General features: G+C 43.3%; 1 protein-coding gene across 13 annotated transcripts in view; it reads right to left on the bottom strand.

Moving 5' to 3' along the window:
* Positions 1–13,808, bottom strand: part of KAT6B (lysine acetyltransferase 6B) — a 217,042-nt gene that overhangs the window by 45,198 nt on the left and 158,036 nt on the right. For 11 of the 13 annotated variants that reach the window (XM_056531274.1, XM_056531264.1, XM_056531268.1 and 8 more), the window contains 2 exons: positions 3,140–3,284; positions 712–873 (listed from right to left, as the gene is read on the bottom strand). In XM_056531274.1, the coding sequence (XP_056387249.1) occupies positions 712–873; positions 3,140–3,284 (307 nt within the window). The remainder of the gene's footprint in view (positions 1–711; positions 874–3,139; positions 3,285–13,808) is intronic. The other 2 variants (XM_056531273.1, XM_056531277.1) reach the window with 1 other exon arrangement.

Genomic DNA, 13,808 nt, shown 5'->3' with positions numbered 1-13,808 from the left:
TGCAACCATGTTATTTTTTTCTTATCTATTCCTATTTTCTGGCTCTATTCCCCCACCTAATTTAAGTTTTTGAACATTATAGGACATGGACACAACAGACTGGCCAAGACTATTTACTAGAATAGGAAAATTTTCTTGGCTCTGTGACCTGTCTAGAAGTCAGGGTGAGGTTGAGCTGTGACCATCACCTATTGTCTTCTCTTTATACTGGTGTCACCCTTCGCTGTACTTCTATCTTTAACAAAAAATAAATAAAAATAACAAACAGGAGACTACGGGAAAGAGATCTATACAGAACAGGAAGTCTCAACTTATCTTCCCTGTAACTATTCTCTAGTGCAGGTTCCGTTGCACAGCACTTGGTGTTTTTGGAGTCGAAGCAAGCACTCCTGCTGAGGGGCAGCTGCTGATTAGCTGAGTGAACCTTGCATGTTCTGACCCCAGACACAGCATGCGCTCTGCAGCGGGACCAACTTTGGGAAAAGAACAGGAGGAGCAAAGAAGCCAAGTATGTAGGATTTTTTTAAGGTCCTTTATACCCCTTTAATATGAGGCCTAGTGTCTGGAATGAAAACTGCACGATTTCAGGATTATGTTGAGAAGCAGATAGTAAAATGGAACATATGACGACACATTCCCTTTAAATTCACAGTAAATCACAACTACCTTAGCCCTGCACTAACACACTAACAGTTGTACATGTAACCCTACCTTTGAGAAGTATCCAACCAAATGACATCCCTTCTTGTCATTTTTGGTGAGGACATAGAAAAGGAAAGGCTCGACATCATAATAGAGTGTTTTGTGATCCAGGAAAAGCTTGGCCAACAAGCACAAGTTTTGGCAATAAATTTTGCTGATGTTCCCATCCACCTGAAAAAAGTAGAAAATCATGCCTTTATTGGTTAACGGAAGTGGTTAACAGCTACACTTCCTTCTTTTACTGCAAATAGGTCTATGTACAAATGGACATATAGCTGAATTTTTCATGAAGTACGGAATAGCATTTTTGGTTTGAGGGCTATTAATAGTAAGGTCTCCACTTGAAGGGGTATTGCAGCCAGAATTAACTTATCCCGGTATCCACACTATAGGAGATAAGTATTGATAACGAAGGGTCTGACCTCTGGGGCACCAGCGATCTACTGAACGGGACCCCGTCCAGCTCAGTCAGGAGAGCGTGTGCTTGAACAATTGAAATGAACGGAGCACGTGCAGTCTAGAGGTAGATGGCACGCGCTCCTGACTGAGCGGGTCGAGGTCCTGTTCAGGAAATCGCAGGGGGGTCCCAGCAGTCAGACCCCCCGCTATCAGCTACTTATCCCCTATCACTGGGGGGGGGGGGTCTGGTCAGAACCCCCTAGGCAGTGCCCAGGGGTGCGTGCTGAAAGATTTCAACCCGTTCCGATCACCACCCGGTGTGCGGAGGTGATTGGAAAACCATTGCCATCTCTAACACAGAGTTAGAGTTCTCATTGAAAGTTCTCATGACAATTTTATTTTCTTTTGCAGCTAAATTTTAGGATTTTTTCTTATTTAAGTATACCGTATATACTCGAGTATAGGCCGAGTTTTTCAGCACGATTTTTCGTGCTGAAAACACCCCCCTCGGCTTATACTCGAGTGAACTCCCCCACCCGCAGTGGTCTTCAACCTGCGGACCTCCAGAGGTTTCAAAACTACAACTCACAGCAAGCCCGGGCAGCCATCGGCTGTCCGGTCTTGCTGGGAGTTGTAGTTTTGAAACCTCCGGAGGTCCGCAGGTTGAAGACCACTGCGGCCTTCAACATCATCCAGCCCCCTCTCACCCCCTTTAGTTCTGAGTACTCACCTCCGCTCGGCGCTGGTCCGGTCCTGCAGGACTGTCCGGTGAGGAGGTGGTCCGGTGGGATAGTAGTTCCGGGCTGCTATCTTCACCGGGGAGGCCTCTTCTAAGCGCTTCGGGCCCGGCCTCAGAATAGTCACGTTGCCGTGACAACGACGCAGAGGTGCGTTCATTGCGAACGTAATTCTGCGTCATTGCCAAGGCAACGGCTCTATTCCGGGCCGGAAGCGCGGAGAAGAGGCGCCCCCGGTGAAGATAGCAGCCCGGACCACCTCCTCACCGGACCACCTCCTCACCGGACCACCTCCTCACCGGACAGTCCTGCAGGACCGGACCAGCGCCGAGCGGAGGTGAGTACTCAGAACTAAAGGGGGTGAGAGGGGGGCTGGATGATGTTGAAGGCCGCAGTGGTCTTCAACCTGCGGACCTCCGGAGGTTTCAAAACTACAACTCCCAGCAAGCCCGGACAGCCGATGGCTGCCCGGGCTTGCTGGGAGTTGTAGTTTTGAAACCTCTGGAGGTCCGCAGGTTGAAGACCACTGAGGGCGAATGATGAGAAGAGGATGATGAAGGGGGGGTGTGGGGATGATGAAGGGGGGGGGGGGGGGTGGGATGATAAGGGGATGATGAAGGGGGGATGTGTGGGATGATAAGGGGATGATGAAGGGGGGATGTGTGGGATGATAAGGGGATGATGAAGGGGGGATGTGTGGGATGATAAGGGGATGATGAAGGGGGGATGTGTGGGATGATAAGGGGATGATGAAGGGGGGATGTGTGGGATGATAAGGGGATGATGAAGGGGGGATGTGTGGGATGATAAGGGGATGATGAAGGGGGGATGTGTGGGATGATAAGGGGATGATGAAGGGGGGATGTGTGGGATGATGACAAGGGGATGATGATGAGGATGTTAATGACGGGTCTGGATGATGACAGGGGGGGATGAGGTATTTCCCACCCTAGGCTTATACTCGAGTCAATAACTTTTCCTGGGATTTTGGGTTAAAATTAGGGGTCTCGGCTTATACTCGGGTCGGCTTATACTCGAGTATATACGGTAAATAGAATGTTGCTTCATTTTGCATTCAGGCAACAAATGAACACAAAGTGCAAATGTGTCCATAGCATTTAAGTACAGTTATTGTCAATGCATATGGGTCAATACAGTACATCATGGTTAATTACATAGTTAGTATGGTTGAAATAGAGACATCTGTCCATCAAGTTCAAGAATTCGGAAGAGAATGTTAATAACTGCAATAGGTTTTTTGACAGGCAACACATTTAATACAATGAAAGAAAAGGACTTACTTCAAATACAGACAGGTCATCTTTTCTGTAGATTTCATTGGCAGGAGGGTGGAACCAGCCACACTTCTTTAAGTGTCTTAAAAGGATATTCTTACTTTTCATATACTTCAGACAGAACTCACACAGGTAAAGCTTAGGTAATCTACTTCATATTACAAAAAAATAAACACAAAAGATTTCATATAAGAATCAGAATCTGAAAATTTGTATTCCAAACAGTATCGCAAATGAAGTACGGAAGATTAAAGGGGTTAACCAGTGTTATTTATTTAATAGATATAGTCACTAGCACTCTTATGAATTGGGGAAGATGAGTGTATGGATGAGGGTAATATTACCGTATACACTCAGTAGTGTGGGAATTCTGCCTGGTATACAATTGGGTTCCTGCTATTGCCCAAAATATTAGGTAAAATCTCGTAATAAATTACCGTAATAAATACAATATAAATAAATATATACTGGCACAATAAAATAGGGTAAAAGGCCCTAATTTATTTAGAATTATGAATATAAAAAATGTTTCGAATAAAATATAGGGAAGTAAAAATATTGCACAAGACCCGATGTGAAGATCACCCTTCAGTGGTAGATAGATGGGTCAATGAGTCAATCTGAACCCTGTGTGTCCAAAAATATGATAATTACTTTAGTGGATGAATAAATGCAGAAGTATAGGTTTGTAACTGTATGACTAACAGTATATTGTACGCACCTCTCTGGGTGTATTGATAGGAGTATACTGTGTGTCCACAAGGGAATCCGAGGCTGTGGTACTGTGTATCAGGTAAAATACATCCGGATAAAAACGAGAGAGAAGCGGTTACTAGTGGCAAATGCTGAAGAAGGGTGTAATTGGGTGTTTTTTGCAGTTTCTCACCCTCTTTGCTAGTTGCTTGATTCTCCTGGAGGTAAGGTGCTGTTGGTTACAGATCAATGCTCCTTTCTATATGTACGTGGGTACAGTATATATGCGGCTGTTATGCACGTACATATAGAAAGGAGCAAGTGATCTGTAACCAACAGCACCTTACCTCCAGGAGAATCAAGCAACTAGCAAAGAGGGTGAGACACTGCAAAAAACACCCAATTACATCCTTCTTCAGCAGTTGCCACTAGTAACCGGTTCTCTCTCGTTTGTATCCAGATGTATTTTACCTGATACACAGTACCACAGCCTCCGATTCCCTTGTGGACACACAGTATACTCCTATCAATACACCCAGAGAGGTGCGTACAATATACTGTTAGTCATACAGTTACAAACCTATACTTCTGCATTTATTCATCCACTAAGGTAATTATCATATTTTTGGACACACAGGGTTCAGACTGACTGATTGACCCATCTATCTACCACTGAAGGGTGATCTTCACATCGGGTCTTGTGCAATATTTTTCTATACTTCCCTATATTTTATTCGAAAAAATTTTTATATTCATAACTCTAAATAAATTAGTGTCTTTTACCCTATTTTATTGCGCCAGTATACATTTATTTATAGTGTTATTTATTTATTTTTAACTAAAAGAAGCCTTTTCTTGTCTCCCTCGATCCCCACTGCAGCTACCGGTATCGGCACCCATCTCCATCGCACTTTACTTCCCGGAGCTACAGACAGCACATCCCATTGACACTCAGCCAACCACTGGCCGAGGCGAGACCACGCTGCGAGGAATCGAGGGAGGCAAGTAGAGGCTTTTATTATTTTAAAACGCAGCCTGGACACATTAGTTAATTCAATCAATAAATCACTGGATAACCCCTTTAATGCAATATTTGCTCTCATTATTTGCAAAAGTAATATCAATTGTGTCAAAATAGCGAACATACTACAGGGTGGGTCATTTATTTTGGATACACCTTAATAAAATGGGAATGGTTGGTGATATTAACTTTCTGTTTATGGCACATTAGTATATGTGAGGGGGAAACTTTTCAAGATGGGTGGTTACCATGGCGGCCATTTTGAAGTCGGCCATTTTGAATTCAACAGGAAGAGGGTCATGTGACACAAACTTATTGGGAATTTCACAAGAAAAACAATGATGTGCTTGGTTTTAAGATGTGCTTGGTTTTAACGTAACTTTATTCTTTCATGATTTATTTACAGGTTTCTGACCACTTATAAAATGTGTTCAATGTGCTGCCCATTGTGTTGGATTGTCAATGCAACCCTCTTCTCCCACTCTTCACACACTGATAGCAACACCGCAGGAGAAATGCTAGCACAGGCTTCCAGTATCCGTAGTCTCAGGTGCTGCACATTTCGTATCTTCACAGCATAGACAATTGCCTTCAGATGACCCCAAAGATAACAGCCTAAGGGGGTCAGATCGGGAGACCTTGGGGGCCATTCAACTGGCCCACGACGACCAATCCACTTTCCAGGAAACTGTTCATCTAGGAATGCTCGGACCAGACACCCATAATGTGGTGGGGCTTCATCTTGTCAGGTGTCAGAGCATTCCTAGATGAACAGTTTCCTGGAAAGTGGATTGGTCATCGTGGGCCAGTTGAATGGCCCCCAAGGTCTCCCGATCTGACTCCCTTAGACTTTTATCTTTGGGGTCATCTGAAGGCAATTGTCTATGCTGTGAAGATACGAAATGTGCAGCATCTGAAACTATGGATACTGGAAGCCTGTGCTAGCATTTCTCCTACGATGCTGCAATCAGTGTGTGAAGAGTGGGAGAAGAGGGTTGCATTGACAATCCAACACAATGGGCAGCACATTGAACACATTTTATAAGTGGTCAGAAACTTGTAAATAACTCATGAAAGAAGAAAGTTACGTTAAAACCAAGCACATCATTGTTTTTCTTGTGCAATTCCCAATAAGTTTGATGTGTCACATGACCCTCTTCCTATTGAAAAAACAAAAGTTGGATTCAAAATGGCCGACTTCAAAATGGCCGCCATGGTCACCACCCATCTTGAAAAGTTTCCCCATTCACATATACTAATGTGCCACAAACAGGAAGTTAATATCACCAACCATTCCCATTTTTTTGTGCGACTTTTGTCGGTAAGCAAAATGCTACACAAGATCTTTCAAAATTCAAATCAGCTTTCACTTTGCAATGGCCACGGATTTATAAAGTACTAATGTTGTACAAACGTTGCAAACCCCACCAAAACACAGCGAATCCACACCAGCCCAGACCTTAAAAAGTCATACAAACATTTTCAGCTGCAACTTTTTTGCGCAGAACAGTCGTAGAAAAGAGGAGAAATCATACAAAGGGGCGTTCTGAAGTGATTTATTGTTTTCTGCTTATGTGCTCCAAATTTATCAACCCCCTGCCATAGTATGATAAATATGTTGCACATAAGCAAAACCAATGCAAAAAGTAAGTGACTTTAAAACACACTTTCTAAAGACAGCAACAATAAATCCCCCAATGTTTTTGCATCCTGTTGAAAGTTTAGAAAAAAAAAGTACCTTTAAAAACCGTATGAATTTTATTACCTGCATTATTTCTGGGTCATTGTTGCATCTTAATTTAAAAAAACAAAACAAAGAAACCTGTCTGTCATCATTACTAACCCCTTAGGGACCAAGCCCATTTTAACCTTAAAGGGGTACTCCAGTGGAAATCTTTTTTTTTTTTTTCAAAACAACTGGTGCCAGAAAGTTAAACAGATTTGTAAATTACTTTTAACTATTAAAAAAAACTCAATCCTTCCAATACTTTTCTTTTGGAACACAGTGCTCTCTTCTGACATCATGACCAGAGTGCTCTCTGCTGACATCTCTGCCCATTTTAGGAACTGTCCAGAGCAGCATATGTTTGCTATGGGGATTAAAAGTATGGGGCAACACCAGCATTAGAGATGAGCGAATTTACAGTTAATTCAATTCGTTACGAACTTCTCAGCTCGGCGGTTGCTGACTTTTCCTGCATAAATTAGTTCAGCTTTCAGGTGCTCCGGTGGGCTAGAAAAGGTGGATACAGTTCTAGGAAAGAGTCTCCTAGGACTGTATCCACCTTTTCCAGCCCACGGGAGCACCGGAAAGCTGAACTAATTTATGCAGGAAAAGTCAGCAACTGCCGAGCCGAGAAGTTCGTGATGAATCGAATTTACTGTAAGTTCGCTCATCTCTAATCAGCATGTTAGTGTAAAAAAAAATGTTTTTTTACACTAACATGCTGGTGTTGATAGGGATGACCCTTATGTTTCTAATGACTTAATATATATATATTAATATTAAAATGCCATTGCTGCTGGAAAAATATCTGTTCCCTTACCCTTTAACCCATATACATCAATGCTATCTGTTCGTGACTCTGGACCGAGATCTTGCCAAGACGCCTTGCGGGAGTAAAGACAAAACATCTGACGAACAGAGAACTTCTGCCAAGAAATTAATGGACACTAGATATGCTAATATACACGGACACAATAGTTAAACAACCAATCCCAATGTAATATGCTAATTGTGATGTCATAACTATCCCGCCTTTCTTCCGAATGTAAAAACCAAATTTACTTCCTGTAATAAAACAGAACTCTTTTGGGAGCACCAGAGCTTCCAGCCAAGAAAGAGTGTATACCAACATATCCTGTGTGGTGTATATCTTTTGGTGTCGACACTTGGCAAAGTGTATAGCAGCACAGTCAAGCACATTTGAAAGACCCCGCTCGGTCGATCCTTGACAGTGTATACCCCAACTTTTCCTTTTCATAAGGGGTAAAAGGAGAAAAAGCACCCCAAAATTTGTAACGCAATTTCTCCCGAGTACGGAGATACCCCACATGTGGCCCTAAACTCTTTCCTTGAAATACGACAGGGCTCCGAAGTGAGAGCGCCATGTGCATTTGAGGACTAAATAGGGTATTTGAATCCGCCACAAAAATACAATCCTGGAGCTGTTGCAAAACTACAACTCCCAGCATGCACTGACAGACCATACATGCTGGGAGTTGTAGTTATGCAACAGATGGAGGCACATTGGTTGCAAAACAACGAGTTTGTTACTTAACTCAGTGCTTCACAACCAATGTGTGTCCACCTGTTGCAAAACTGCAACAATCAGCATGCATTGACAGCCGAATGGCATGCTGGTAGTTGTAGTTTTGCAACAGCTGGCTGCAAACGTTTTCATAGGAAAAGTGCCTCCAGCTGTTGCAAAACTACAACGCCCAGCATGCACAGACTACCTAAGGGCATGCTGGGAGTTGTTTTTGGAACTCCAGCTGTTGCAAAACTACAACTCCCAGCATGCTATTTGCCTGTGCATGCTGCGATTTTTTGCTAAGCAACAGCAGGAAGTGATCAGGCCTCACCTCCTGCTGGAGCCTTCCCCTGGGACCGCCACTGCTGCTGCAACCGATCCTGCTGCTCCTGTCGCCGCCACCGATCCCGAGGGGACCCGCCGGACCAGGGCAAGGTAGGAGACCCCCCGCCGATGCCAATCTCCGCCGTCCCGATCGCCGCCCAGCAGGGTCGTGATTGATCGGTTGTTCCAACGATCAATCACGTGATCGTGAGGCGGCACCTGTGCCACCTCACTCCTGCTGGGTAAGGGTGAATGGGGCTGTCGTCTCAGACAGCCCCATTCATCCTTTTTTCCGGTTCACCAGAGACCCGATTGACCCGGAAAAGCCACAAATCGTTGGTCTCGAGACCCCCGTAGGGGTCTGCACGGGGTGCCTGCTGATAGATATCAGCAGTCATCCCGGTCCGGTCCATGCCCAGCGAGCGGCGGGGACCGGAATTCCCACGGGCGTATCCATACGCACTCAGTCCTTAAGGACTTTAAAACGGGGGCGTATGGATACGCCCGGTGTCCTTAAGGGGTTAAGCAGCAGGTAAATTTTATTTGAGCGTTTTCGTTTTTTTCCTCCTCGCCTTCTAAAATCCATAACTCTTATATTTCCAAATACAGACCCATATAGGGGCTTGTTTTTTGCGTGACCAATTGTACTTTGTAATGAAACCTCTCATTTTACCATAAAATGTACGGCGAACCCAAAAAATTTTGCACATTTTGGAGGGTTTAGTTTTCACACTATACACTTTACGGTAAAAATGACATGTGTTCTTTATTCTGTGGGTCAATATGATTAAAATGATACCCATGGCTAGATACTTTTATATTTTTGTACCGCTCAAAAAAAAATCTCAAACTTTTTGTACTAAATAAGTAATCTAAAAATCACCCTATTTAAAAAAAAATCACCATCACCATTTTTTACATTTACGCCGTTCACCGTACGGGATCATTTACATTATATTTTGATAGTTCAGACATTTATGCAAGCAGCAAAAACCAACATATTTATTAAAAAAATATATAATTTGACGCTTTTTGGGGGTAAAAATGGGAAAAAAGGACAAATTTTCTTTTTTATTGGGGGAGGGGATTTTTCAAATTTTTTTACTTTTTATTTTTACATTTTTGTAACTTTTTTTGGACTGCACGATCTCAGACGAGAGCAGGAGATGCCGGGAGACGGACAGAGGCATGTGAGGGGACCTCCGTCCGCGATTACAGATGATCGGATCGCCGCGGCAGTGCTGCGGGCGATCCGATCATCTATTTTAACATGCGCATTGCCGCAGATGCCGTGATCCGTACTGATCACAGCATCTGAGGGGTTAATGGCGGACATCCGCACGATCACGGATGTCAAGTCATTACCAGCGGGTCCCTGCCCTGTATGACGCAAGCACCGTTTCGATGCTCGCAGTCAAACACAGGACATAAATATGCATCCTGGTGCGCGAAGTTCTGCCAAACCAGGACGTACATTCACGTCCGTGGTCGTTAAGGGGTTAACTGCACTTACTTGTTGTACAGACATGTAGTGCAGATGACAACAATTACAATAATACAACATTACTCACCAGTCCCTGCTTCGTGCTGCCGCAATCCCATTCTTCAGTATGTAAAAATAACCTCCTAGGTTTAAGTGGGGAGATTCCAAGCTTCTCGTGCACTGTGACATTTGTCCGGAATCTTCCGATTAACGTCTCCTTCGTTGCAGAGTGGAGATCCATGGATGGAGGCGTTACCATAATCCAGGCTGGGTGTCACCGTACATGGAAAGCTTGGGAACAGCCCCCGTGCTACAAGCAGTTCATTTTAGGTATTAAAAAGAAACGGGATTGCGGTCAAACGGAGGCATGGAGCGGGGACTGGTAAAGTATTGTCATCAGTGTACAAGCCTGTACAACAGGTTAGTGCGGGTTATACTGATGACAGATTCCCTAAATTAATCAAAAAGCAGAAGAAAGAAAATCACAGAATGTGAAAAGGCATCCTGGAGTGAACCTAATCTACAGCCCCATTCACTTCATGGTTTTTGCATTTGTCAGATGTAAACATTAAAGGCATACTTTTTAGCATTAAAAAAAACTATGCTTTTAAAGTTATCTGTTCAATGCTACATTAACAGCTAAGCATCTGTTTTTTAAGTGTTTTTTTTAACTGTACTTCTGTTATTCTGTTAAAAGTTGTAGATACAAAGAAAAAGATGTTTGTGCACATAAAGAAAAAGCTGTTTGAATCCATGCTTGTAGCTCTAACTGTAATTTGTTTTCAGTTTCCTCCTGTAAAATGTATACTTTAAACGTATAAAAACTTACTGCTTACATTTGCATATTTTATCTATAGACCTCAATGTAAGGCTAGACTTTCATTATGTTTGGGATTACATTTAACATGCACAGTTTTATTTCCTTAAAGTGTACCTGTCATTAACAAAAACTTTTTTTTAGAATTAAGAAAATATGTATATTTGTAATAAATTGGTTAAAAAATATGTATACATAGGGCTCTGTGCACCGAGGACAGGCAGGGTTCTGTGCGCCGAGGACAGGCAGGGGGGGACGGGCAGGGCTCTGTGCGCCGAGGACAGGCAGGGGGGGACAGGCAGGGCTCTGTGCGCCGAGGACAGGCAGGGCTCTGTGCGCCGAGGACAGGCAGGGCTCTGTGCGCCGAGGACAGGCAGGGCTCTGTACACTGACGAGGACAAGCAGGGCTTTGTGCACTGACGAGGACAAGCAGGGCTTTGTGCACTGACTAGGACAAGCAGGGCTCTGTACACTGACTAGGACAAGCAGGGCTCTGTACACTGACTAGGACAAGCAGGGCTCTGTACACTGACTAGGACAAGCAGGGCTCTGTACACTGACTAGGACAAATATACATATAATTGTATACATATAAAATATATGGTATTTTCTACATTATATAAAAAGTTTTTGTTAAAGACAGGTACACTTTAACCCCTTTCTGACCCATGACATACATGTACGTCATGACCAGGTAGGTTTTCCTCACTTATGACGTACACGTACATCATGCAGATACTGGCTGCTACTTGCCGCGCCCGGTAAGATGGTTGCTATCACTAATATCTGGCCATCTTGCCTCGGGACCTAGGGAGGTTTCGTTGCACACCCCCCCCCTTACCGCAATCGCTCCTATAAGCTAGTCAGATCTGACTAGCAGTCGGCAGGTTTTTGCAGATGAAAATCCTGAGCAGAGCGGTGTGTGTGCCGATACCGTTGATCGGGACACACACACTGCTCTGCTAAGTATCCTCAATGTCCCTTACCTGTCCCCCTTCCTCGGTGTCCCTTACCCGTCCCATGCCCTCCTGCATGCTTCACTTCCGGGTGAAGCGCAGTGCAGTAATTTCACCCCCCCCATTTATAAATGAGCTGCTTAGTTGTACGACCTAGTGCTGCTACTGCTACTGCATTGTGGTGTCCCGGTACCGCATCCTATACGGTACCTATGTATCTGTGGGTCCCCATAGCCAGAGTCCCTAGGACGTAGGGTTCCCTGTGATGTAGTTTACCCCTTGTCGCCTCTATTCCAGCTCATAGACCAGTAATTTATTTAAGGTTAATGTAAATAGGGTAATATATATGTAAATAAATGGTTAATTACCTGTTCCATAGCGTTGCAGGACCTGCGGGTCACGTGACTAGGTAAACTCTATGGTATTCTGCTTAAGGACCTTTGGAGGCCCTGTGACATAAGCAATCCCATTACTCTCTGTAATGGTGAATGACAGATGTTCGGACCAATCGGATTCACCCCACCCCCTGCCCATATAAGGGAGCGGCGGACATCTTTTCTCTCTCTTGTTCCTGGGCTGGAAGGACCTGTACCGCAGCTAACGCAGTGAGTTAGGCCCGAGCCTTGCGGCAACCTCCGGATCATCCAAAATATAGAGTGTATCAATTCCCAGACACTCTGCAGCATCACCGGACCTAATAATACCCCTAAATCCGGACGGATCTGCAAATATCTACCCTAAATTCAGAGACTATATAAATATCTCAAGGTCCGCAACAACTGTCAGTCACTAAGCAACCTAAGGACTGTTTGTATGAGACTGTTACTGTACCTTGGATGTATTGCAAGCACTTAAGTAAAGTTGTTCAAGTTCAATCTCCTTGTGGACCTTCAGTCATTTCATGCACCTATCGTTACTTAGAAGGGCGGCGATAGGCGGGAGCATAGCCTCAGCATAACAGCCCTCAGCCTGGCGTCACGAACTATAGGGTTAACATTAACCCCTCAAATACCGATACCATACCACCACTACCATACACCCCCCAAGGGCTACCACAGCATCTTTTGTGGTTGGCAGGGCAGACACTAGGAGGAGCTGTTGTACAGAAGTAAAAAAATATAAAAAATATATAATATATATACACACACACACACACACACATATATACACACACACACACACACACACACACACATATAAATATTCAGAATCCAAGTGGTCCCTAAAAAAAATAAAAATTTTATTTTTAAATTTCAGAGAAAATTTTAACAAATGCTCATACTATAAGCCTTCTAATGTCCTAAAAAAAAGTAAAAGAATGGTTAACAAATTATTCCAGCATAAAGTAGACATGTTGTGGATGTGAATTAATAACTAAATTTATTTGGCATAACTATTTCTCTTACAAATAGAGCATTTCAGATCTAGAAAAATGCTAATTTTTCACAATATTTTACAATAGTTTTTCACAAAAATCGCTTCATGTATTAACAAAAATTTACCACTCATAAAGTACAATATGTCTCCAAAAAACATTCTCTGAATCACTTTGACAGGTAAAAGCAGTCCAAAGTCATTACCACTTAAAGAGACACATGTCAGAGTTGAAAAAAGGGAATGGGTCATAAAGGCCAAAACTAGCTGGGTCATTAAGGGGATAAAAAAAAAAAAAAAGGACAGAAACGTATATATAAAACATACCCCTTTATTTCTGTAGTGTAAAGACTCAACTCTAAACTGCATCATGTGTCTGAATCAAGATCAAACCATCCAAGAAAAAGAAACATCTCCTACGTTTGCTATGATCAGTTCTCATTTTTGGCACAAAAGAGAATAGACAAATGCTATGGGTAAATGATTCCCAAGGCAGTATTTGTACAGTGAAAGCCACTAGCCTTTATACACTTACTCCGAGTGTCTGATCCCAGAAATCCTTCTGTTTACAACGGTTATATTTGAGTAAATTCTCTTGAACAGTAATATATCAAAGGGGTTATCCAGCATAAAGTGATTTTAGTACATACCTGGCAGACAGTAATGTACATGCTTAGGACGGATCTGCGCTTGTCTTGGTGCTGAATGGCTGTTGTGAGATTACCATAACACTGTGGCTAGCTTTTTGTGAAC

Source organism: Hyla sarda, chromosome 7, assembly GCF_029499605.1.
Source record: "Hyla sarda isolate aHylSar1 chromosome 7, aHylSar1.hap1, whole genome shotgun sequence".
In the NCBI taxonomy this organism is placed as follows: domain Eukaryota; kingdom Metazoa; phylum Chordata; class Amphibia; order Anura; family Hylidae; genus Hyla; species Hyla sarda.
This window is presented reverse-complemented; position numbering and strand designations above follow the sequence as displayed.